Below are 26,955 nucleotides of genomic sequence, written 5' to 3' on the forward strand. Positions count from 1 at the left end.
GTCCTGCCCAGAAAATAAAAATTGTGAAGAACGTCTTACTCATTTCAGGAATAGCCAGAAAATACATTTTAAACCACTCACCTTTTCAACAGACAGTTATCAAATGATAATTATTCTCTAAGACTTTTCAAAATGTTCCTCTGCGTGCATCCACAACCCTAAACCATCCTTATACAATCTTGAACAAATACTTATTCTGAAAGACCCACCTTAAGCCAGACACCAAAACCTCACAAATACCCTGATGCTGCCTTCCCTCCCCTAGCTACTAAGATTCTTCCAAGGCAGCCTGCTCCCTCACCACAGTTTATTTTTTTTTTAATAATAAATTTTATTTTTATATTCCCCCATACAATTGCAAACGCCCCATTCTGACCCCAATCCTTCCCCTCCCGCCCCCCACCCCCCAAAAAGTGTCTCTGGTTCATAGTTTTTTGTTGATTTTGATTTTCACTTTCTTATATTCATTTTCCTGGTCCCTTATTTAAGTTTTCTAGATTCCTGCTATGAGTGAGACCATCCGGTATTTTTCTTTTTCTTTTTGGCTTATTTCGCTGAGCATGATCCCTTCCAGCGCCATCCATGTTGCTGCAAATTGCATGTGTTTATCTTTTTTGAATGCTGAGTAATATTCCATGGTATATATGTACCACATCTTCTTGATCCAGTCATCTATTTTTGGGCATTTGGGTTGTTTCCAAAGCTTAGCTATTGTAAACAGTGCTGCTATAAACATAGGGGTGCAGGTGTTCTTTGGAATTGATGTTTCTGTGTCCTTTGGGTAAATACCTAGGAGTGGAATTGCTGGATCATATGGAAGCTCTATGTTTAGTAGGTCCAGAAATCTCCACACAGCTCTCCATAGTCCTCACCACAGTTTAAACAAACCCAACTTTCCTCTTACACAGCCCCCCATCTCTGGCCTGCACGCCAGCTTGTATGCATAAATAAATAAATCTTTTTTAAAAATAAACCCAACTATGCCTTATCTGTGGGTGTTTTGATATCAATGGGCAGTATTTCCAGGGAACTAATGGTCCTTACTCCTGAATAAAAAACTGAAAAAAGAGATGTAAAAGGTGTCTTTTTTACACCCTTCAATTTTTACATTGGTATATCTTATCTATTCCAAAATAAATGATAAAAATAAATAAATAAAATTTAAACATTCAAAAAATGCAGTAGACACCATTGTGTAATCTCCTTTCTGACCAGGAGGTGTCACTTCTCTCCCTGGGTTGAGCTGCCTCCACACTCTCTCAAGACTGAAGAGAGGGATGGTGGGAAGACCTCCATTAAGTGGCAGGGACATTTGATGGGACTGAAAATATTTACTTCTGGAGAAAGTCCAGGATCTCTCCCCACAATAATATCCAATATTTATTGGATATTTTCTAAATGTCAAACACTATTTTAAAAACAGCCTTCTTAAAGGAGGATTCTTGTATACAATGATACATATTTAAGAGGTATGATTTTATAAATTCTGACACACACACACATATATATATATATATATATGTATACACAGATATATACATATATATATATATATATATATATATATATATATACACACACACACAACTATGGAACCATTGATGTCACCACAAACAATATAATGAACATCCATCACTCTCAGAAGTTTCCTGGTGTGCACAGGGGACTATGGTGATGGTGCACAGGTGAACTGCTGAAGGAAATTCTATGAGGACGACACCTGTAGTCCCCTGGGAAGCAAACATTGTTTAAAAATTAACAATGATGTAAAATATATATATAAATAAAAAATAAAAATATATATTAAAAAAAGTTCCCTAGTGCTAACTTTTGATTTATCCCTTCCTCCCTCTAGATAAATGTTTAAGAAAGTTACATGAAGAATATTATTTCATCTTAACCACCACTCTTGGAGGTAATTACTATTGCTCCCATTTTACAAAGAAGGAAATTTGAAAGTTCACAGGTTAAATCACTGCCAGTTAGAATGCTGTGGAGCTGATATCTACGCACAGATTTCATATCACATATACATTAAACTAGCGATTTTCATACTGTAGCATATGTCTCTCTGGGGGTGTTATGAAGATTTCTCCAAAAGTGCAAGGGCTTAATTTCCTAGATCTTCAACAAATGTACTCTTAGCTTAACTTTTTATTGAGAATGGTTTATTCATGAAGCTTCATGAATATTCTCTTTTCTCATTACCCTTTTTACTTCCCAGAAGGTAAAAATCATTCATTTTTTAAAAAGATGTAATTTTTAATCATTACATGGTATATTTTGGGGGGAAGAAGGGGGCGTTTACCTCTTGACCACCAAAAAGCAATTTGTGTAGGTAAATTACTTTAATGCAAAATTCTTTTTCAAGATTTACAGTTCTTTTAACCAAATTGAAGGAGGATCTAATCAACTTGAGCATTGATAGATCATTAAGAATTATTCACAAAAGTCCACATATTATATGATTACATTTATAGGAAAATCTATGGAGACAAAAAGTTGAATAGTGGTAGCTTATAACAATGCAGGGGGAAATTTCCCCACCCCATCTAGATTCTTCTAAGACTGCATGGATGGACAAATTAACAGATTAGTAGGAGAAAAGCACAAAATTTAATAACAAATGTATGGAGAATTTACATGGTTGTAGATTGTAAAGAATATATCCTGTTTTTTGGAATCTGGGGCATAGAAGAATGGACTGGGGCGAGGGTAAGGGGGAGTCTTTACAACATAAATGAGAAAGGGTTACCTCATCCTTACACTGAGAAAAAAGATGAGATTCTTAATAGATAGGACATGTTCATTGACCAACATTTCCCTCACAACCCAAACCACATTCTTCTACGTCATAAAAGGGGAGCAGTGATTTCTTCTCTAATAAGCAAAGGGCAGAACTTTTGGACATGATAATCTTTTAGATTAGGGAAGAAGGAAGTGGTTAGGCAAGCAGAGAAGCTTATTTTTAGCCTCATTGGATTTTATTCCTCTTAACTCAAAATATTCTGCATACCAGAGTGGGGAGATTTGAGATCAGTTCTGAGAATCTTAGGGTGGTTTGATTACAGCACCTTGAATTAAGGCTGGGTAAGGGAAGAATGACAGTATGGAGTTACTTTTTGAAGTGATAGGAATATTCTAAGATTGACTGTGGTGAGGATGGCACATATACTAGAACCATAGAATTGTATACTTCAAATGGGTTGATTGTATAGTATCTGAATGATATCTTAAATAAAACTGCTTTTTACAAAAGAGATACCCAAGTGGCAAATGAACTTTTTTTTAAGTGCTCAACAGTATTCGTTACCAGCAAAATACAAAGTAAAAATGAGTGCAATAGCAGTGGTGCCAGAAAATAAAAAAGTGAGGAAATGCCGAAGAATTGGCAAAAATGTGGAGTAACTGTTGCTGCAAGTGTAAATTGTTTCAAATATTTTGCAAAGTGGTTTAATAGTATCTACTAAAGTAGGGCCTCCCTGGTGGCACAGGGGGTAAATCACAATGCTATCATGCTATCACCAGCCACTGCAGCATGAGTTTGATCCCGAGCCAGGGAGCTAACACACACGGTACAGCTGACCTCGCTCGCCCACTGATCCCCTTAGCAGTGTATTTCTTTTTTTTTTTTTTTTTTTAGCAGTGTATTTCAATAGATCTCCCTGTTCTGCTCCCTACTCTGTCTCTGGTGAATCCTCTCCCCATCCCCCACCCTGCACATCTGGCCTACACACCAGTTCTTGTATGTATAAATAAATCTTTAAATAAAAAAAAAACAGTATCTACTAAAGTATAAGATATGTACACCCTATGATCCTATATACTCCTACGTATATATCCAATAAAAATGTGTGTAATATATTCACCAAAAGATAAGCATAAGAATATTTGTAGCAGTGCTAGTCATAGTAACTGAACCTGAAAATAGTCAACTTCCCAGCAAATGTGGAATGGATAAATAAATGGAGGTATAGTCATACTATGGAATACTATATGACAATGAAAAATGATCTATAACTACACACAATATCAATGAATATCACAAACACACTGTGGAGGGAAGTAAGCCAGATGTAAGAGCACATATTATACAATATTGTTTAATAAGCAAAAAGTAGGCAAATCTATGCTTTAGAAGTCAGCATTTATTTTTGTCATTGCCTATCCAGGAGTAACATTTGAATATGTTTCTCCTCTTTATCTCACTGCCAGTTCACCAGCTTTTACTGAATTATTGTAGCAGTCACCCAGATTGTTTCTAGAACTTCAGCTTTCCCCTTCTCTACTCCATTCTTTATTCTGTTGCTAAAATGATCTTTCTAAAAAGCAGTTCATTGTCTAACTTCTCCATACTTTCTCAATCTAACTTCTAGGACACACACACACACACACACACACACACACACACTACTCCAAGTTCACTGAACTACTTAGTGAAATGTCATGCTTTCTTCCACTTCTTTGCTTTTCCCCTGTAGCTCCCTTTGCCCAAATCTGCTGCTTCGTTCACATTCTGGTTTTTGCCTATCCATTTCAGACTTCAAACCTGAGAAGTTCTTTCTGGCCATCTCTTTACCTCAGTCTAGGAAGAGGCCTCTCTTATGCACTACCATAGCTTTTTGTATTTATTGTCATTTTTGTCACACTGCATGGAAACTGTTACCTATTTTCCCCCTCCCTAAGTCTGTGAGTCCGTTGAGAATAGAAACCTCATTTCATTTATCTTTGCATTTCCAGGCCTGATAAAGTACCTGACATATAATAAATGTATGCATTGAGTACAATAGTCCCTTGGTATCTGTGGGAGATTGGTTCAAAGACTGCTGCAGATATGGAAATCCATGGATGCTCAGGTCCCCTATGTAAAAATGCCATAGTATTTTCACATAATCTATGTACATCCTTCTCCATACTTAAAGCATCTCTAGGTTACTTGTAACACCTAATACAATGTAAATATTATGTAAACAATCACTATAATTAATGTATTGTTTAGGGAATAATGACAAGGAAAAAAGTCTATACATTTTCAGTAAAGATGCAACCATCATAGGCTAAGCTATATAGTATGTATTTTTGTCCTGCAGTTGGTTGAATCCATGGAGACAGAACCTATGTAAGTACTGCAATACCAAGTATTACCTAATCTTTATAATCACCTTGTTTCTCAAATATGCACAAATGTTTACATTTCAGTAAATTAAACAATGTAAATTTTCTCTATACAGAGTCATTGATAATTTAAGTCATAAGAATATTCTTTCTCTCCTATCTGAAGCTCAAAAGACACAAGAATAAAGAGTTTCTGTAATCATTGAAAAAGTATTCCACCTGCATGCAACTTGTTAAGTCTTTGGCCCATCTTCTCCATTGCACTCTTTTAGGAGCCATGGAGCCAAATGTAGCAAAGAACAAAGCTTTTAGAAAGTGGGAGGGGCCTTTGTGACTGCTCTCTTTAGAGTTCTCTCTGTTCTCTTCCCATGATACATGAGGGGTAAGGCAGGCTTGGGGGGTGACCTCTTTTGGGAGTGCTCCCCCTTCTTTCCCTCTGGGAACTCCTAGGAGGACCAGGCAGAGTGTGAGGTGCAGAAGACAAGGAATGAACAGTTTATGCAAGTGTTGGCCCTGGGCTTAGGGAAATATTTCTATATCACACACTTGCTTTTCTCTGACTTTCTGGGCAGAGTTTACAACTCAAGGAGCAAAACTGGTGTGTGAAGATCCAGGTAAAAGGTATAATTACCTAGGGATTCTTCTGCTTAAATATCATTCCTCTCCTGCCCCCACCCCTTTGCTTCTGAATCTGTTTCCAAAACAAAAACATCAGTCCAAGAAAGAGTTTGCACAGGATCGGTATCCCATGTAGAAAAAGGCTGGGGGATTCACGAAGGAGAAAACAGGCAGTTTCTTGTTATCTATCTCTGTCTGCCTTGCAGTGAGATGCTGACTGAACATTACGAACATTAGAATTCACTCTGACCCCTCGACCCCTCCCTCAATCCTTAACATGGTTCTTAGAGAAATCTGGGCCAAAATGTTTGAGGAAAAAGCCAAATGTGAGGGTTTTTTTGGGCTTGTTTTGTTTGTTTTAAAGGTTTATTTATTTATGCATACAAGAGCTGGGGTACAGGCCAGAGATGTGGGGTGGAGAGAGGACTCACCAGTGATAGAGTGGGGAACAGAATAGGTAGATTGACTGAAATACACTGCTGAGGGGAGCAGCGGGTGAGTCAGGAGAGATCCGTTGTGCCATGTGGGTTGCTCCCTTGCCGGCCAGGGATCGAACTCATGCTGCAGAGGCTGTGGATTGCTTCACAGGTTGCATCCCAACCCTCTGCGCCACCAGGGAGGCCCCCAAATGTGAGTTTTTGTTAAAGAATGATCATCCTCTTAAACAAAATTTTTGGTAGACATAGAAATATGCTCCAAGCTAAGTGTGTATCAAAGAAAAGAGAATTTAATTTTTAGTCTGTTCCCAAAGTCCTAAATTACGTCTTCCTTAAGGTTTACTATCCAGGAACACATTCTTATCTTTCCTGCATCACCCTCTAGCACCAATTCTCTGGAGAATGCCCTCAAGGGCTAAACAGTGACTAAACCCTACCCCTCCTTCAATGATCTTTCCCACAAAGATTCTTGGTTTTTTTGTGATTATTCCTGGCCAATCTTCCCCACCCATTTATTCTGGCACTTATGCAACTGTGAAGTGCTAAAAATCAGCTAAGGTCCAGACCTGATCCTCTGTTACCAAATCACTAGTCAATCAGAGAAATCAAATTATTTGATTGAATGAGTTCTGTTTTAAGAGGCAGGAGGATGCAGTCCAGTAATATCATAGAGGATTAAGTTCCTTTCCAACTTCTATCCTGGGGAAAAAGAACAAAAACAAAACCAGAAGATGACATCATGATAATCAGAAAATCTTCACAGTTAATAAGGAGTTTTTCCTATGTAGAAAAGACATAATCACATAATGAAATTTTTATTAGAGTTATCACAGAGGAGTCAGGTAATCTTTACTTTTGTCTTTGTAATTTTATATAACAAAGATGTAATAATATAATTATTAGGAAAAATTCATCAACTTTTAATCTGAGAAAAATAATGTTTTTAAAAATGACATAAAACTTATATGTCACTATTAACTATTTATTATGTGAACTACAGAGATTATTATTCTGTCTTCTGGAGTACAAGACAAAAAAGGAAAGTCTACTTTCAATCAAAAATAAACTTTCAAAAAATATTAACAGTAATTCAGAAGATGGTCCCCTTAAATTCTGAGGTAACTTCTGAATAGAAGCACCATGCCTCAAAAGCCCACCCTTCTCTCTCATGAGCTTACCTCATTTTTTAAAAAAAATATTTTTTATTCATTTATTTATACAAGCACTGGGTACAGTCAGAAGTGTGGGCGGGTGATAGGATTCACCAGAGCCAGAGAGGGGAACAGAACAGCAGACTGACAAAATACACTGCTGAGGGGAGCAGCGGGCGTGGCAGGAGAGGTCTGTCGCGCCATGTGGGACCCTCGCCAGTGGCCGGGATCAAACCAGCACTACAGAGGCTGCTGGCAGCTTCCCAGCCCAGTGCTCAACTGCTGAGCCACCAGGGGAGGCCCTCATGGGCTTACCTCATTCACAGGGATCAGAATACTGAATTGTTGCCTGCTCATCTGTAAAATAAAATGATATATATTATTACATTGCAGGCCTCATACATTCAGAGAGAAAATATTTCATAAACATTACTGTTCAACCCTTTTCAGGGGATCCCCATAGGTTCTGAGTATATTCAGAATTACAGGGAGATTCCAGTCACTAATAATTGCACATTTGTGGTAAATTATTAATTTTTAAAGATTTATTTTATTTATTTATGCATATAAGAACTGGGGTCTAAGCAAGAAGATTCACCAGAGACAGAGTACGAGCAGAACAGGTGGATCTACTGAAATACACTGCTGAGGGGAGCAGTGGGTGAGAAAGGAGAGGTCTGCTGCACCATGTGGGTCAGCTCCCTGGCCTGGGGATCGAACTCATGTCTCCGTAGCTGTCAATACCTTGATAATGCTGAGACTTTAACCCCTGCGCCACCAGGGAGGCCCCCACTTGTGGTAAATTGTTAATCAGAGCAAAAATATTAATAGTTAGCCTTTAGAGATAATGTGTCACATTGTTCTTTTGGTCTGTGGACCACATCATATAAAACATCTCTGGTGCAGAAGACTTTTCAATTGAATTTAAGAGTTTTAGATCATATAATGAATTCATGTATTACTTAGCTTGGGAAGGCATATTTGCAATACTAAGACAGACATTATGAAGAATGAGGCAGAAATATGTTGGGAGATGCAGGTAAATCTCAACCCTCACCTGGTAGGTAGTAGTCATAGACCTTGATGGCTGCTGGCTTCAGGTTGGTGACCAACACGCTTTGGCTGATGGTGATGGTGTAAGTCTGAGTCTTCTTAGTGAGCTGTGAGAAGACAGATAAGCCATCACCTTAAAACTAAAGTATAAACAACAGTCTATGCAATGTGCAGTTAAAAGGCTCTTGTCTTCATACAGAATTTCTGAAACCCTTCTACCTCTTCCTTCTGCCCCAATGCCAGTCTTGAAGATATTGCCTGCTGCTGACTTTGGGGCTCTTTCTTCCTAGGATTTTCCAGTTTCCTTACCCTTCTGAAAAATGGTTCCCTCAGTTCTTGGTCTACTTTAACCCATGGATCCTCCACTAATTGAAATGGCCAAAGAAACAAACACTTCCATTTTATTGCAACAGAACACAAGAGAGAGAACGAGGCCACGAGAGAATGCCGGAGAGCCCAGAAAGAGTGAGGACTCGCCAGGGGCTTGGAGGCCTGCCAGCCTCGTGGTACCCTGGCACCCCTGCCTGCCATGTACCTGGTAAATCCCAATAAAAGTCTGCAAAAGACACTGAGGGCTCCAGGACTCCTCCTTTAACCTGTCTACTCGGATCATAGAGATCCTGCCCTGTGCTCTTCCTGCCGCTACACCATATAACACGTGTATATTAACTATTGCTGTACATCAATTATATGGTGACATGAAAATATTTGGGGTACATAAGGTTGAATAAAATAAATTAAAATGAATTTCATTTGCTTCTTTTTACCTTTTTTTAAAAGATTTAATTATGCATACAAGAGCTGGGGTACAGGCCAGAGATGTGGGAGGTGAGAGGATTCACCAGAGACAGAGTGGGGAACAGGCAGACTGACCGAAATACACTGCTGAGGGGAGCAGCAGTCAAGACAGGAGAGGTCTGCTGCACCATGTGGGTAGCTCCCTGGCCTGCAGGGGATCAAACCCGTGTTGCAGAGGCTGCGGACAGCTTCACAGTGCTGTGTTTAACCCCTTGCACCACCCACCAAGGAAGCCCTTCTTTTTACTTTTTAAATATAACTGCTAAAGCACTGTTTATAATAGCTAAGGCATGGAAACAACCTAAATGCCCCCAAACAGATGACTGGATCAAGATGTGGTATATATACACAATGGAATACTACTCGGCCATCAAAATGATAAATGCATGCCATTTGTGGCAGCATGGATGGAGCTGGAAGGGGTTATGCTAAGGAAAATAAGTCAGAAGGGAAAAGATAAATATCAGATGATGTAACTCATATGTGGAACATAGAGAATCTGAACAAAGGGTCATGAAAAAGAACACTTACAAGCTGACCATCCATCTGAGGCAAACAGCAGGGAAGGGAGAGGAAGAGGGGTCAAGACAGGGGAGAAAGAGCACAAGGGTCTATGGTGATGGATCACAGGTGCTCTGGTGGTGGAAGAACTAAGGGGACTATACCTGAGGGGAAAAATCAAATAATTTCCAAAAATTAACACTTATTAAATTTTTTATTTTTTTAAGATTTATTTATTTTATTTATTTATTTATACAAGCACTGGGTACAGTCAGAAGCACGGGAGGGCAGAGAATTCACCGAGCCAGAGTGGGGAGTAGAGCAGGCAGAAGGACCTAAGCACACTGCTGAGGGGAGCAGCGGGCAGCAGGAGAGGTCTGTGCACCATGTGGGACCCTCCTCCGGTGGTCGGGGAGAAGCCGGGAATAGAACCGGCACTGTAGAGGCTGCGGGCAGCTTCACAACCCAGCGCTCAACCGCTGCGCCACCGGGGAGGCCCAACACTTATTAAATTTTTAAAAAATGTGGCTGCTAGAAAATTTTAAATGGCACAGATGGCTCATGATCTGTTCGTGTTAGTGCTGCTCTGGATGTGCAGGAGGACACTTGCCTGGAGGCACCATTCATTTGTACTTGTGGACACATTCTCTCAGATCTCTCCTCCTCCTCCCTGTGCGTGTAAAACTAGTGTATATGGATTCACAGGAAAGTCACAATGATATAAAAGCAATCTAGCTCTTTGGGTCAGTTTCTGAATACCTACCTCTTCCAAGTAAATGTTAAGTGTGTCAGTTCCAGATTCAACTTTCTTCACCAGCGGTTGTTGGAGAAGCTGAATTTTAAAAAGGGAAAAGAGAATAAGAGTCAGAGACTTCCCTGTTTCCTAGTGTAATTTTCTGAAGCTCTGCCATGATCAAAGAAACAAAGTATACTGTGGAAAAGGTGGAAAAGAGAACCAAGATTAAAACAGGTTCCATCTCATATACAGATAGGTTTGTAACCCATTTAGATAATGTAATCATGAGATATATACCAGGATGCCCATTCCATCAGCTTTTTAGTGATAATGTTAGTTCCCTACAAAGCTAGTTAAGTGAAGAAAACAGAAGTGACTTACTAACTGATTGGTGCCCTCTGTGGGACTGAACCCAGAAAGCATCGTCACTTCCATAATGGCCATATTAGAAGAGCTGCGACTCCCCACATAACTGAAGGCAGAAAGAAGCAAACTTGTGTGAATCCATTATTTCCCCTCTTAGCACACTCTGTATCCCCAACACACACATGTACAGGGGCACACATAAACATCTGTGCACTCACATGCACACCCCAGTTCAGCCTCTTTGATCCAGGTGCCCCCCTCAGCCTTCCTTACCTGGTGTGGATAGTGAGAGTAAAGGATTGAGGTGAAATAGGCTGCTCACATTTAGCATTTCCCATTTCCACATGAAGACTAAAGTTCTCCACATTTTTAAGAGGAATAATATTGTATCTCAGCACTGTCTGATAGGAGGAAACAGATAATCAAATCAGATCTGGGAAGAACTTCAAAGATTGTACAGTTCAAACCATTTTCTTTATGAACAAGAGAGAGTGAGAAAGTTTTACTGGAGGTGAAGATGCCTTCAGAATCTTCCTCCTAACAAACACTCGTTCCCGTGGATCTCTGCTTACCTGCACGTAGACACAGCCCTGGCCAGAGGCCTCCAAGGTATACTCTCCAGGGATATTGGGCAGAGTCTCCTGCTGATAGATCAACCGGTTGACAGCCTGAATGCTGAAAGTATGCTGGAAATTCCCAGTGGATTTCACAGCCAGGTTGACTTCCTCAGACGGCACATAGGCGATGGTGGCGTACTTGGCAAGAGCTTGGAGAGCAACTACAGTATCCTGAGGAAAGCAACCAAGCATGTGCTTACGATTCTGAGAGTCACTGGAAGTAACCACAAACAGCCTACAGCCTACACATCTGGTTGTTGTTAGCTAGCTCGGATGACATCTCTTCTAAGAACCACAATCACTAATGCTGTGGAAGCTGACTTGGAAATTGCAATAGCTGGCGGGTGTAGAAAACAGCCATCAAGGGGCCTTCCTGGTGGCGCAAGGGGTTAAGTCACAGCACTATGAAGCTGTCTGCAGCCACTGCAGCATGAGTTTGATCCCTGGCCAGGGAGGTGACCCACATGGTGCAGCAGACCTCTCCTGTCTCACCCATTGCTCCCCTCAGCAGTGTATTTCAGTAGATCCACTTGTTCTGCTCCCCTCTCTGTCTCTGGTGAGCCCTCTCACCCCCTGCACCTCTAGCCTGTACCCCAGTTCTTATATGCATAAATAAATAAATCTTAAAAATAAAACTGCCGTCAAGTTATAACTGAACATTCACAGGTCACTATGCTCATCTTGTAAATTCGTATTCTGTCACCAAATCTAGTTTCAGGATGAACTCTGCTTAGAAAGGACTGACTGGCTGTTGAGTATAAATTTGTAGTTTCCTAATTGGGGAAGAAAACAGCAGTAACTTCTAGTCCAATATTTTACATGCTCTTCAAAATTATTTAACTATGTCATTTTTCTCTATGGCACTGTTGGGAAAATGTTGGGATCCTCATAAAATCTTTCTTTGCAGGCCCTGGCTTCTTAGCCCTTATGCTGTGTGACCGTGATCTTCTCATCTGGGAATAAAGCAGATAAGCTATCACTCAGAGGACATGGCATCGTGGAGTTTGAACCTTTGCATTCTAACAACAGGATTTATACCAACAACAAAAAAGGCAAAAGGGAAAAAAGAATGAGGTGTTCAGCAGCATTATCAAGTCTAGCTCTGTGCACTGGAGCCAAGGAAGCCTTTATTGCTTGGACATGTGGAAACAATTCAAGGAATGGGGCCTCACCATCAGCAGAAAAACCAATGTGGGTGATGTGTGACTTCTTATAATAGCCAAAGATTTTATTGAAAAGCAATTCTGACCTATCTCTGTCACTGAGCATTCTAAACATTTCATGCACAGCTTTTTAAAGTTATACAATTATTGTGGGCTCAGCAAAATGAAGGAAGTCTTTACTGATCTTTGGCCAAGAATTTCCCTGAAATAAGGAGGCACAGTGCCATCTAATTGTTTTAATGCCAATTAAGTTTAATGCCAATGACCTTCTTCTAGTTTAGGACTCTTAATATCTTTACCAGACACTCTATTTTTAAAAAGTAATTCATTCTTCCAGGGATAATTTATATGTTATATTCTCAACAAGTAAGAATATAATCATTATGAGGCCAAGAAATATGTTTTCTGATTTAATTCTGTATCCTCAATCACTTGGACATGATAGGAATTTAATAATATTTGCAAACCAAATGAATTTATGACTACTGTCTTTGTAATCATCTAAGATAATTTTTACAATACTATTTGAACTTATCATACAATTCTACCCCCTCTTTTCACACTGCTATCCCACTAATTCCATTTTCCTTACCCCTAACCTAGACAAATGAAAAAATCTCCTGATTTCCCTGAATTCAGTCTCCCTCCTGTAAATCATCCCAGATAAATGACAGACAAATCTTTTAGAAACAAAATGAAAATAAATTAATGGCTCCTCAGAATTAGGCATAAATTTGCATCTGATACACAAGGTCTTTGAAAATAGGAACCTACCTTCCTGTCCCACATAAGTCCCAATATGTGTCAGTAAAAGTAATTTTTCTGACAGCCATTTTTTCACAAATGGGGGTCTCCATGCACACCTATTCCCTCTACCTTTGAATAAATGCCTAGCAAAATTGTATGTCTCCGTTTTTGAATCTACATCAAAATCTGTTCCCCTGCAAAGGTGTTTCTCATGCCACAAGCTGACATATACTCTCTCCTTTTTGAAATTCAATATTGTGTACTTTTTGTATCTTTTCTCTATGTTATATGACCAGATCCTGCTTTGAAATATATAGGACTTTTCCTAGAATGTAAACTTTTTAGATTAGAAACAATATCTGATGTGCTTTCCCATACCTGAAATAGCAGAATGAGATATATCCATAAAATATTGCTTTTATGTTTATAAACCCCATAATTGGCTTTCTAATTTGTTAATTATGAATTTAGCCATAATTTTATATATCCTCTTTACATAATAAAACATGAATCTTGGGCCTCTGGTGGCACAAGGGGTTAAGTGTCAGCACTATGAAGCAATCTGCAGCTACTGTAGCGCAAGTTTAATTCCCGGCCAGGGAGGTGACCCACATTGTACAGCAGACCTTTCCTGTCTCAAACACTGCTCCCCTCAGCAGTGTCTTTTCAGTCAGTCCGCATGTTCAGCAGATCCCCCACACACACCCCGCACCACTGGCCTTGTATGCATAAATAAATGTTTAAAAAAAAAACCCATGAATCTCATGATGCTTCATACTCTCCAAAGAAAGAGTATTAAATGCATATGGTAACATTTATGTGCTCTTATGACCCACTTTATTTTATTTTATATATTTTTACATCATTTTTCATTTTTGCACAATATATGCATTTTCATCTTGGTTATAGTCCCCATACAATTCCCACCCCCCTTGTTTTGATCCTATTCCCTCCTCCCCCACCCCGTAGTGTGTCTCTGATTTATAGTTGCTTGTTGATTTTGATTTTTACTTTATTATAATTAGTCTTTTTCCCAGTCCTTTATTTAGTCCTTTATTTCCCAGTCCTTTAAAGTGCTAACCCACTTTTTTTTTAAGATTTATTTTTATTTTTATTTATGCATACAAGAACTGGGGTGTAGGCCAGAGAGCAGGGGGTGAGAGGATTCACCAGAGACTGAGTGGGGAGCAGAACAGGGAAATCTACTGAAATACACTGCTGAGGGAAGCAGTGAGCACGACAGGAGAAGTCTGCTGTGCCATGTGGTTAGCTCCCTGGCTGGGGATCAAACTCTTGCTGCAGCAGCTGGCTGGTGATAGTTTGATAACACTGAGACTTTAACCCCTGTGCCACCAGGAAGGCCCTCTTATGATCTACTTTTATAAATCCTTCTGTATTCCTCTATAAATCTTCTAAATTCTTTACATGGTTTTTATCCCTCTCTATAGAATTATAAGTCCTCAACCTAGAGGACATGACAATAGTTTTCCCTCTATTTCCACACAGGTTCTAATCCACCTGTGAGGAAAGCAGGTGATTTTACCTGAGTGGAAGAGAAGCCCCCATAGGCATTGCGTTGCCTGGCCAACCAAGCCACTATGCCAGTGGCCTTGGCTACCTCCTTCTGAGTCAGTTTGGCTTTGCTAAGCCAGGTCAATAATACATATGCAGTAAGTTCCACATCCACAGCCTCAGGCTCAGACCAGGGACTGGCATCTAATGATGGAGTAGGTTTCTGGCTCCAGTGAATGGACTCTCCTACAGGGAAAAGAAGCATAATTAGGAAGATTTTGGAAGGAAATGACATTCTTATAATCATTTTATAAATGTTGTCCCTTAGAGCAGAAAGAATAGCAACCATATTTCTCATATTCTGAGAAAACAATATTTCTCAGAATCTCCAGATTTATTTATAATGTGTATGTGCTCTGTGTGTGTGTGTGTGTGTGCATAAACCCACTCATAATCCCCCAAGGTAAAGTTAGGAGCAACAATAAATACCTCCAGAAAGTCTTACAGAATTTTACTAACTTTCAGTATTTATTTATTTATTTATTTATTTTTTTAATAGAGGCATGTTTTTATTTATTTATTTATTTATTCATTTGTTTGTTTTGTTTATACATGCACTGGGTACAGTCAGAAGCGCGGGAGGGTGAGAGAATTCACCAGAGCCAGAGCGGGGAGCAGAGCAGGCAGAAGGACCGAAGTACACTGCTGAGGGGAGCAGCGGGCGGCAGGAGAGGTCTGCGCGCCATGTGGGACCCTCCTCCGGTGGCTGGGGAGCAGCCGGGGATCGAACCGGCGCTGCAGAGGCTGCTGGCAGCTTCGCAACCCAGCGCTCAACCGCTGCGCCACCGGGGAGGCCCTCAGTATTTATTTTACTTAATCAAAAGTTCTACATTTTAAGAACAAAAGTAGTCAAACATGGATAAGAACTTTGAGAAACTACCAAAAAAAAAATGCTCATGAGGCAAGTAAATAGAATGTGAGGCCAAATCAAAATTTGAACACAGCAAGATGTCAGGTAATTTAAAGACAAAGAACGAAAAATGAAAATGAGAAGAGTAGAAGTAGAAGTCTAATGAAATATAAATTTAGAAATAATAAATGTATAATCCACAGGCGTAATCTCATTGAAAGAGCATAACAGAAGACATGTGAGCTGCCATGCAAGATAATAGAGAGGAGGTTCCCACACTAAATCAGTATACAACAAAACAGCTACCCTCCTCCCATTGTCAGAGACACACCTTCCATGACTGCATTAACATTCCCAGGCCAAGAAATTGTGCAGAGCCCATATGAGACCACAACTCAGCATTTACATTCATAAAATGAAAGCTGATATTAAATTTCTGTCTGGAAATATAATCTTAAATACATGGCTAGACAAATAAGAAACATGAATATTTTATTTACAAGATCTGATAGAATGTCAAATATTATTCTAAGTAAGTGCAAACATTTTACAGGACCTTGAGAAATCGCCAAGTTTAAGTCTTACCCCATCAACCACGATGCTTTTATACCAAATAATTGTTAAACCTGCAATAGCTTGATTTGCACCAAATAATTGTTAAACCTTAATAGCATGATCTTATAAAACCAGTAAGTTTTCCTGGCAAGGTCTACTATCTCTCTTCACATAAAAGTATAACAATTCCTTTGAGGATGTACATGAGCTTTCCCACAAAACTCAACAATAATTTCATGACAGCTTTTACTAAAATGTATAGTAAAACTGAATATATATATATATATATGTGGGAATATGGAGGCTAGGGAAAACTACAACTAACTCACAGCGTATATTCTCAAAAAAAAAAAAAAAAAAAAAAAAAAAAAACCAACCCAGACGCGGGCCTCCCTGGTGGCACAAGTGGTTAAGTCTTAGCACTATGAAGCTATCCGCAGCCACTGCAGCATGAGTTCAATTCCCGATCCCCAGCCAGGAAGGTAACCCACAGGGCACGGCAGACCTCTCCTGTCTCACCTACTGCTCCCCTCAGCAGTGTATTCAGTAGATCCACCTGTTCTGTTCCCTATTCTGTCTCTGGTGAATTCTCCCACCCTCCCACCCCACACCTCTGACCTGCACCCCAGCTCTTGTATGCATAAAAAAATAAGTCTTAAAAAAAAAAAAAAAAAAAAAAAACTCCAGACGTGGCCAACATACCTGAGATGATAGCCTGTTGATCTAACTTTTCAAGAAGACTGTTTCTGATGTCTGTTTCCCCAGCCAGAGAGAATGTATACGCGAGTAGTGCCTGTGTGTACTGGTTAGTGATGGAGGAAACAGAATTCTTGAGGCACTGCAGACCCTGTCTCACCATTGGGTCCTAAAAAGTGAAGGCGAAAAACTGAAAGTGTAAGGCATTCCTTGTCAAGTGGGAAATGCTAGAGAAAACATGGTGTGCTCTTTGAGTTTAAAAAGCTGAATAAGGAAAAATATAGGCAAATTTCTCTAGAAGTAGGCATGATAAGAAGCATATAAAAAGGAGTCCTAGAGAAACTTACATCTGTAGTCTTCCCCATCTCCATCAAAGCTGCGGTGATGTATGCAGTTAAGGAGACTTCGTCATCAACACCGCCCTAGAGTGAAACAGGGAGACGGGGTGGGATGGGGAGGCAGCCACCATGTGAAAGAACTGTGTGCCCATTGCAAAAAGGCATCCCCTCTGAAAGGATGAATTAATAATAATTAAAAAAAAAGACTCCTGGGCCTCCCCAGTGGCGCAGCGGTTGAGCGCTGGGTTGCGAAGCTGCCCGCAGCCTCTGCGGCGCCGGTTCGATCCCTGGCTGCTCCCCGGCCACCAGAGGAGGGTCCCACATGGCGCAGACCTCTTCTGCTGCCCACTGCTCCCCTCAGCAGTGTACTTCGGTCCTTCTGCCTGCTCTGCTCCCTCTCTGGCCCTGGTGAATTCTCTCACCCTCCTGCGCTTCTGGCTGTACCCGGTGCTTGTTTAAACAAATAAATAAATAAATGAAATGAAATGAAATGAAATGAAATAAATCTTTAAAAAAAAAAGACTCCTTTCTACACTAACAGGAGTCCCAACACATGAGGGAGATGTCATAATATAATTGCCTTGCTAGAAGTCTGCAAGAGGCAGCAGAGGTCTTCATCTCTGGGTGGGCATTTAGGAAGCCCGAGAAGAGTGAGGAGCATAAGGGGTTAAAAACAAGAGGGGGTCAGGGTATAGAGAAAGATGGTCATATTTCCAGATCCTGTTGGATCTGACCCTCCTCTGATGGATATGCCATCAAGTAGTATAAGCCCAATCTCTTCTGTAGGGGAGATTGGAGACACCTTCCCTGTGCAAGATCTTTCAGTGAAAGAGGTTAGCTAGTTTTAAAAAATATCTAGATTATTATCTTCATTACAGATGAGAGGACAAACAAAAACATTAAATAGCTCATTCAAGATTAACAACTAAGCAGCAGCAGAAATGGGGCTTGAATTTAATGGGTTTAATTAGTTCCTGCATCAATCCTCTAAATTTGATCACACAGGTTTCTTCACAGGCTGGTCAACTCTGGTAAGAAAGGAGGAAAACCTTGTTCTAGTAAGTTCTGGTGGGTACTTCTCCAAGGTATATTTCCGTCTATATGATACTAGAGAGGGCCTCCCCGGTGGCGCAGCAGGTTGAGCGCAGAGCTGTGAATCTGTCTGCACGCAGCCTCTGCAGCGCTGGTTGGATTCCTGGCTGGCCAGGGAGATTCCCACATGGTGCTGCAGACCTCTCGTGTCACACCTGCTACTCCCCTCAGCAGTGTATTTTGTCAGTCTGCCTGTTCTGTTCCCCGCTCTGTCTCTGGTGAATCATCTCACCCTCCCATGCCTCTGGCCTGTACCCCTACTCTTGTATAAAAATAAATAAAAATCTAAAAATAAAAAAGATACTAGAGAGACTCAGGGGCACTGATAAGGTTCTGCATAAGGAGTACTGATGAATTGTATACTGAGATTTTACTTCAGTGCTCTAGATTTTCAATCCAGGCCCTAGCACAGTAAATAATTTCTCTAGGAAAGTCTGTGCAAATCTTTCTTTCATGGGGTATGTTCTGAATGGAACAAATTATTCTGCAGCATCAATACCTCACCCTGTGTTGGGGAGGGGTGCAGGTAAGGGGGAATGGGTGTCATCAGGGCCTCTGGAATCCACCTGCTGCAGCTCAGATGACAGAGCTAACACTAGCATCTAGCATCTGCTCCAAGTGACTTCTTTCATCTCCGTGCCTCAGTTTCTTCATCAGTAAAATGGTATTAATAATGGGTTACCAGTCCCTAGCTCAGTGATTTGCTGTAATATTAAATTATATTAAGTAAACAGTGCATGTCAGAGAAAAAATGCTTACAAAAGCAGTAACCGGTGTACTATCTGTCAGTTCCCTCCAGAGCAAATGACTTTTCTTCAGATTTAGAGAGACTGTGAAGGGCCCCAACGTAGTCTAGCTCAGAGGTTCTCAAATTTGAACAGGTATCAGAATCACCTGGAGCACTTGTTGGCCCATTGTTGGCCCACACCTCAGAGTTTCTCTCTAGGCCTGGGGTGGGAGAGGGAATTTGCATTTCAAACAAGTTCTCAGATGAGGCTAGAGCTGCTAATCTGTGGAGCGGGCTTTGAGAACTGGATTATAGTACCTACTGAAACTTAGGCTAAGACTGGTTTAGGTATTTGGCTAAGGTCACACAGAGCCAGGGCTGAGTCCTGAAGAACACCGACACCCAGGCCAGTGTTCTCTACAAAGTCAGAGGTTCGAGTTCCTCCCAGACACAGTGGTGGGCTCTAGGACCCTGCACGGATCCGTACCTTCATAGCTGTGTGAAAGAGCTTTCCCACATTGGTATAACAGCCACTGGAAAGTTGATTTCCTGCCATCCACTTGAGAGCATCCTGGATGTTCTTGTCATCTATGAAGATGAATTTCTGAGCTTGGCCAAAGCATTTGGTGACAAAGGCTGTCAGCCTACATGGGTAAAGAGGGAATTGTGGCATGAAGGGAGGTTTTTCTGGTCAGGGTACAATTAATCTTTACTATGGTGTATAAATCCAGAAAAGGAGTGGGAGACATAAAAGGGGACAAAAACTGGAAAGACACAAGGCCATGGAATAGGGTGAAGGCTGTACATGAGGCTGAAAGACCCAGTGTTAAAGAGGTAAAGGACAGAGTGAAAAAGCAATGCAAGAAAGGAAGAGGTCAAGGACTAGTTCCATAGGTCTCCAGAATAACACCTTGGGGTACAGAACTCATTGAGAACTGGACAAAGTTACCATGTGTTTCCATTTCCATCCTGTTCCCCAAAGGCACTGTAGGAGCCATTGCTGTGTTTGTATATTAGTTCCTGTTGGTACCCTGGAAAAACAGATGTGTTTTTAGATCACAGTATCAACTTCAAAAAACACCCCAACATTTTCAAGAATGTGGGATACTTCAGGGACTGGAACTACCCTGTATCTTTTCAACCTATCATAGCCCCTATGAAGGAATCTAAGAACAAAGATTAAAACTACTCACCTTTCTCTAAGAAACCCACTGCCAGAGACCTCATTTCCTCAGTCAGCAGCCCTGACTTCTCCAGGTACTGCAGGACATAGATGATGGGAGCAAACATGACCATGTTCTGCTCTCCACAGCCACTTGGCATCTGCACGAGATTGTCTAGGTTCTGCAGAGCTGTGCCCATGATGTCTCCTGGGATCCAAAAGGAGAGAGAAAGCAGGTGGTGGTAGAAGAAGGAACCCTTAAGTTAACCAATATGCATTAGCTATCATTTAGTGAGAACCCACTATGTGGCCGGGGAGACAACAGTAAGTCATACACAGTTTCATAGTAGCCTCAACTGCTCATAGTAAGACATGTCACTGGATCCGATGAGTAACAACACCTGTAATATTTAGACTCAATCTCTAAGTTCCTCCATTGCATATAAATATATCAGCCTCCAAATGACCAGATTCTTCCTAAATACATACAATCCTCATACCCTTTTCCATTGACTTCATAAGCCAGTTCTTGATGTGATTCCTTAACAACTGCATTTAGCCACTGAATTCAAGTCTATAAATATGTACTGTATGTCAACTGTGTTGCAGGAGCTGTACTAGAAAGAGAAATGAAAAAGACTTGGCCCTTGTGCACAAGGAGTTCATGACACAATGTGGAAGATAGATAAAGTGAGCTATAATACAACACCAGGGATGCTATACCAGAGGTATGAATCTAACATTGTCAAAATGGAGAGATTTTAACCTGAAAGCAGTCTTGGGAAGGGGGAAGAATAAAGAAAGAGCCTGACATTTATAGGGTTCATGCTATGTACTAGATGTTGTTGCTGGGAGCTTTAGATTTAATCTTTTCATCATTTTAAGGGGTATACTATTATCACAGTCTTACAGAAGTGGAAAGAAGGATTGGCATTTTGCACTTATTCAAGGTCACATGACTAATAAATGGCAGAACTGGATCTTAACCCCCTATGACATGATTTTTCAAATTCAGACTTTTTTTTCTTTTTTTCTTTTCTTTTTTTTTTAATAAATTTTATTTTTATATTCCCCACACAATTGCAACCCCCTTATTTTGACCCCAATCCCTCCCCTCCCCGCCCCCCCCCCCCATAGAGTGTCTCTGGTTCATAGTTTTTTGTTGATTTTGATTTTCACTTTCTTATAGTTATTCATTTTCCTGGTCCCTTATTTAATTTTTCTAGATTCCTGCTATGAGTGAGACCATCCGGTATTTTTCTTTTTCTTTCTGGCTTATTTCGCTGAGCATGATCCCTTCCAGCGCCATCCATGTTGCTGCAAATTGCATGTGTTTATCTTTTTTGAATGCTGAGTAATATTCCATGGTGTATATGTACCACATCTTCTTGATCCAGTCATCTATTTTTGGGCATTTGGGTTGTCAAACTCAGGTTTTTAACTCACTCGCTCTCCTTACCCACAAAAGTGAAGTATCCTGTCTATGTAAACATGATTATATCTTCCCTAAACTATATTCATTTTTTAAATTGTTGTTGCAAACATTTTGTCTCTCTCCAGCTCCACCTAAATGCATATCAAATTTCAGTGACCTTTAAGTTCCTCCCATCCGGACTCCTTTCTGTTTTTTAATTGGAGTATATGTCTAATCCCTTGTGAACTTTTACCTACAGGCTGTGTTTGCCGAATACATAAACACTTCTGCTCTACCACACCTTCCTTCAGTAAGGCCCACACGTCCCACCACGCCATCCCTTGGCAGCCTCTGCCCCATTTTCCCTTTTTGAGCCAAGAATCTCTGGCTGCTCACCCAGAACTGTAACATAAGCCTTGGTTGAATCAGGAACAACATCCTCAGGGAGCTCCAGGGAGATGGATTCTGAAGCCACTTTTCCTGTGAGACGCAGAGTAAAGGTAAAACAATAGAAGGTGGAAGTGATAGCTGTTCTCAAGCACAAACCATAGAAAACTTTTCCATAATCTAAGGCTTTCTGTACCCAGTATTTTCGGTGGGATGGAAGCAGATTTTTTAAGACCTCTTCACAATGATCCTTGCTAAAATAAATTCCAAAGAGAGCCATAATTGTGTTGTACACATTCTTTTCTTCCTCCTGTCTCTCAGCTAATTGGTGCCATTAGGGATGGTACCCCTAGACTGTCTATCCCCTTTTGTCCTGTATATCCCTCCTTTTGCCTGTGAAAATCTGTTTCCTAAGGGAATTCTCACCAACAACCCCTCTCTGTGTTCACCCACCTTTTGGGCACAGTAATGAGCTGTGTGTCTTCTCCACAAGGACTCCTTCAGGCTGACATGAAGAAAGATATAGATGAGAAATAGGTGAGAACGAGGAAGATGAATGTCAGGGAAGGTGGCACAGAGAAATAGGAGGGAGAGGAGTGGGGAGAGGAAGTCCCTTGTGCCTCCAGGGCTTCTCTCAGAGCTGGACAGAACAGAGCTTTTATTTGAAGCTTGAAAGGACTACAAGTCAGGGATGAATCACTCAGTAAAATTCTTTCTGCTCATGGGCTAGCACTAAGGACAAGTTTAGGAAACTTCTAAGAGGTAGGACTGACTATTTGGTTCTTTGGGATGGGATAAGAAATAAAGCAGCTAATGATGATGTTAGGGATTTAAATAGGAGAAACTAACATCATTAAGTGTCTGCAAGGGACCAGACACTGCATTAGGCACTTTCATAGACCAAGGTATGGGTTAAGCAAATAGTTAAGGTCAAAAAAGAGGTCAGGGAAGGAGAAAGGTGAGCTACCTGATTGGAGTTAGAATAAGACCACTATGGGAGACCATTATGATTAGACACACCAGGCATCCCCAGGTTGGTTGCTGTCTCTTCCACTAAAACTAGGACTGCAGAAGACTCACCTTGACTAGAACTGACTTGATGAGTGTGTCACCTCTGCCCTTTTCTGGAACAAATGGCTTCTGTCCCCCACAGGGTTCATTGCTATCCAGAATCTTAGTACTAATAGTAAAGTTTACATGACCTGAGAAGAAAGCAGAAAGGAATGCATTAGCCCAATTACCAGCAGTACCAATGAGGTCTCTTCCCCTCTAGACCAATGCTTCTTAAACTTAATGGCATACAAATTGCCTGAGGAGCTTGTTAGTACAAAATGATTCAGTATTTATAGGGCAGGGCCCATAATATACATGCCTAATAAGCTTCCTGGTGAAGTCAGTGATGCTGATCCAAACGCCCCCAATGACCCAGCATCCTGATATTTATCCTGTGGTGTGAGCCCCGTGGGCTACAGTTAGTGACTTGTTTTTAGTGAAAAGGATAGAGCAGAAGTAATGAGATGTCATTTTTAGGTTATAAAAAAGACTGAATCTTCTCTCTTTTTCTTGAACCATTTGCCCTGGAGGAAGCCAGATGCCATGTCATAAGACAACCCAGTGAGAGGTTTGTGTGATGAGAACTGAAGGAGACCACTAGCCCACAGCACAGGCTGCCAGCTAAGCCTTATGTCTAATGACCCATGAGGAATGGAGGTTTGGACGTGAGCTTGCAGGTGGGTCCTCTCTTGGTCAAGTCATCAGATGAGAACATAGTCACGGTTGACAGCTTGATAGGAACTTCATGAGAGACCTTGAGCCAGAGGCACCCAGCTAAACCAGACCAGATGACTGACCCATGAAAACAGTTCATTCTTTTGAGCCACTAAGTTAATGTTCATTCTTTTGAGCCACTAAGTTTCAGGATAATTTGTTAAGCAGTAGTAGGTAACTAATATACCCAAACACTGTACTTATGAGCTGCTAGGATGCAATCCACGAGCAAACAACATTCATAATGTTAGTGTGGTGATTAAATTAACTAACACTAGAGCAGTCAGTGCCTGGCTCATAGTAAGTGCTTGATTAGTAATATAACCATCTATCTCTTCCTGGTCTTTGCATAAATATGAAAAGTTCCTTCTTTCACACTTAAAATAGTTCAGTTTGGATCATTCTTTTGTTCATCTATCAAAGGATGTTTGCTTATTTATTTATTTTTAAAGATTTATTTTATTTATTTATGCATACAAGAACTGGGGTACAGGCCAGAGGTGCAAGGAGGTAAGAGGATTTACCAGAGAAAGAGTGGAGAGCAGAAAAGAAGACTGACTGAAATACCCTGCTGAGGGGAGCAGCAAGTGAGACAGGAGAGGTCTGCTGCGCCATGTGAGTTAGCTCCCTGGCCGGGGATCAAATTTGTGCTGCAGTGGCTGGTGATAGCTTCTTGTGACTTTGACTCCTGCACCACCAGGGAGGCCCTGTATTTAAAACACAGTCTGAAGGCAGAGAAAAACAAAGGTAAAGATGAGGAAAGAAGAAATAAAGCAAAGGCAGTAGAGGAAAGGACAGATTCTCAATCTCTGAGTTCTCCCTCTGTGCTTTCTTTACCCAGCTACCACTTCCTTCTCTTACCCAGTTTGATGGCTGTGATATTCCAGTGATAGGTTTTTGCTTCATCAGCACAGAGGCAGCTGGAGGCCTGAGACTCTGCCCATGATTCCACCTGGTACTCATCTGATTTAGCCAAGTTAGTCTGAACCTGGAGAGGATATTTGAGACATAAAGGGGTACGAATAAAGGAGATAGCACGCAGAGGTTTAGGAAAAAGTAGGGGCTGAGACAGTGATACCTCATCGCTTTCCTAGGGAAAATTGTCATGGTTCCAATTTAGGGACAAACTTCTGATGGGAATTGAGGGGAAGGGGTGTGGTTCTAGGGCTAATACCTATATCCCCAGCTCTTACCCTGATGCAGTTCTTTAGATAATTGAAGACAGTGGCAGTAAGACGAAAAGATTCCCCACGAATGACTGAATAAGGGAGAGTCAGGTCAACAAAGAATGGCTTGAATGCAGTTAGTCCAACAGTGGGTGAGAGACCAAAGCCCCTGGACTCTGAGGTGCAGAACATCATGGCCTTCCACTGCGTGATGGTATCAGGAACCGTGACGTGGACAGCTTCCTTCCCCGAGTGACTGTGAGAACCCAAGAACCCAAGTGAGACCGACAACAGGAAAAGGGGGGCATTTGGGAATTTTCATGCAGAAGTGAACTTTTGGCTGTATATTGAGGAAAAGGCAAAAATGGAGAAACTTATGAATCCCAGAGTGTGAGCCTTCAGGTGAGTGAGGATGCACCAATATGGGTGAGGAGGTGCCTGAGTTTGTGTTAGGGTGGGGACATGTGTGCTGACACTTTTGAAAAAGAGGCCAGTGTCCTCTGAACCTGAAAAGACACGTGTTCTTTTGGCTGGTCAAAAGGAGTGGGTAAGCAGTGGGCAAGACCTGAACTAATGTCGATATGTGCCCTTGAGTTTGGATGGACCTGCACTGTGTGAAGATGTGTGAATTTCTTAAGTTATCATACATGATTATTTAAGAATTCAGGGAAAGAAACAAGTTCTCCTACCCCCATTAAACTTTCTTGGCTTGAAATTTAGATTCATTAGCAATGATCTGAGCTCACTTCTGACTCCTCCCATATAACTTGCCGCATGTTCGAGATGTCACTCACCCAATAGGAAAGAGATCCCACAGCCAAGTCTCTGGGAAGTACTGGCGGACCTGAGAACCCTCTGACCCAAGGGATGACGATGATGACGGTGAGTCAAAAGCTACTGACTGACGACCACCAGCGCTTGCTAGGGAGATCAAGAATGAGGGGATTTTAGAAAATGGAAGAGTTCTGTTGTGAGATAAATTGAGGCAGAGGGACTACTCGGAAGAAATCCAGAGGGAATCAGAGAACATCCAGCTAGAGGTAGGAAGGAAGAACCACTGAGGAACTGTTTACAAGGCCATGCAGGGAAAAGAAGAGATGGAGACTTGACCAGGAAATGAATGGATACTGGCTTCAAAGGTCTTCCCCAGAGAGATCCTTGGGAAGATGTCTGCATCCATGACCCACAGTCCACTATCATTCTACGGTTAGAGGCTCAGTATAAGAACAGGAGGAACAAAGGGAGCTGCAGAGTCCTGTGAATCAAAACATCTCAATGAATCCACAAGCCACAGGGGTCGCTTACCTCCTTCTGCTATGCTGCTGTATTTTGAAGACCAATGGCTGCAATCTACTGGCTTCTTGATTTTGGCATTGGACAGCACCTTCAGGCCCATGTCCTGATAGGCATCGAAGAGCAGAAAATGAAGGGTTAAGGTGGTCGCCTCTCTTGCTACAAAGGGTACTGTTTAGAAATCCTCAGAGGGTTGAACCAAAACATTCTTTTCTTACTAATTGTGACACTGGTGGTATTACCCAAAACTTAGCTACCAAGATTGGTTCACTTCTGTTCCAACTAGTGTGAAAGGCTTTCAGTTAAACACATTTCAGTGTTAAATATGTTTCATGGTTCTTCTTAACAGTAGTCCTTGAGTCCTTAATTATTTAATTTAGACTGCACTTTCTGGGGGCTAGGACCACATCAGCTCAACCAATTCAACTAAAATACCTTGAGCTTTATGAAGCAGCAGGCAAGAGAGAAAAAACAGTGGTGGTGCCTGACTTCAGAGACTTCCTGGCCAAACTTTGGCCCCAGCATCTCACACTTGAGGTGATAAAATAGGGGTGCTATCTTTTATAGTAATGGTAAGAGACCTTGAGTCTGCTTTCCTCATTTTTCTTCTGGACAGATCCCATGGAAAACAATG

General features: G+C 41.1%; 1 protein-coding gene across 1 annotated transcript in view; it reads right to left on the reverse strand.

Moving 5' to 3' along the window:
• Positions 1-7,637: 7,637 nt before the first annotated feature.
• Positions 7,638-26,955, reverse strand: part of A2ML1 (alpha-2-macroglobulin like 1) — a 35,119-nt gene continuing 15,801 nt past the window's right edge. Inside the window, exons 17-35 of the mRNA XM_037515322.1 lie at positions 26,349-26,427; positions 25,823-25,949; positions 25,056-25,284; positions 24,724-24,850; positions 23,176-23,297; positions 22,549-22,600; positions 22,105-22,188; positions 20,326-20,502; positions 20,082-20,163; positions 19,620-19,776; positions 17,323-17,397; positions 16,982-17,144; positions 14,846-15,060; positions 11,348-11,563; positions 11,049-11,176; positions 10,791-10,881; positions 10,437-10,505; positions 8,379-8,481; positions 7,638-7,678 (exon numbers count right to left, since the gene is read on the reverse strand). Of these exons, the coding sequence (XP_037371219.1) occupies positions 7,638-7,678; positions 8,379-8,481; positions 10,437-10,505; positions 10,791-10,881; positions 11,049-11,176; positions 11,348-11,563; positions 14,846-15,060; positions 16,982-17,144; positions 17,323-17,397; positions 19,620-19,776; positions 20,082-20,163; positions 20,326-20,502; positions 22,105-22,188; positions 22,549-22,600; positions 23,176-23,297; positions 24,724-24,850; positions 25,056-25,284; positions 25,823-25,949; positions 26,349-26,427 (2,337 nt within the window). The remainder of the gene's footprint in view (positions 7,679-8,378; positions 8,482-10,436; positions 10,506-10,790; positions 10,882-11,048; positions 11,177-11,347; positions 11,564-14,845; positions 15,061-16,981; positions 17,145-17,322; positions 17,398-19,619; positions 19,777-20,081; positions 20,164-20,325; positions 20,503-22,104; positions 22,189-22,548; positions 22,601-23,175; positions 23,298-24,723; positions 24,851-25,055; positions 25,285-25,822; positions 25,950-26,348; positions 26,428-26,955) is intronic.

This window comes from Talpa occidentalis, unplaced genomic scaffold (assembly GCF_014898055.3).
Source record: "Talpa occidentalis isolate TD23 unplaced genomic scaffold, MPIMG_talOcc4v2.1 talOcc4.16, whole genome shotgun sequence".
NCBI classification, from domain to species: domain Eukaryota; kingdom Metazoa; phylum Chordata; class Mammalia; order Eulipotyphla; family Talpidae; genus Talpa; species Talpa occidentalis.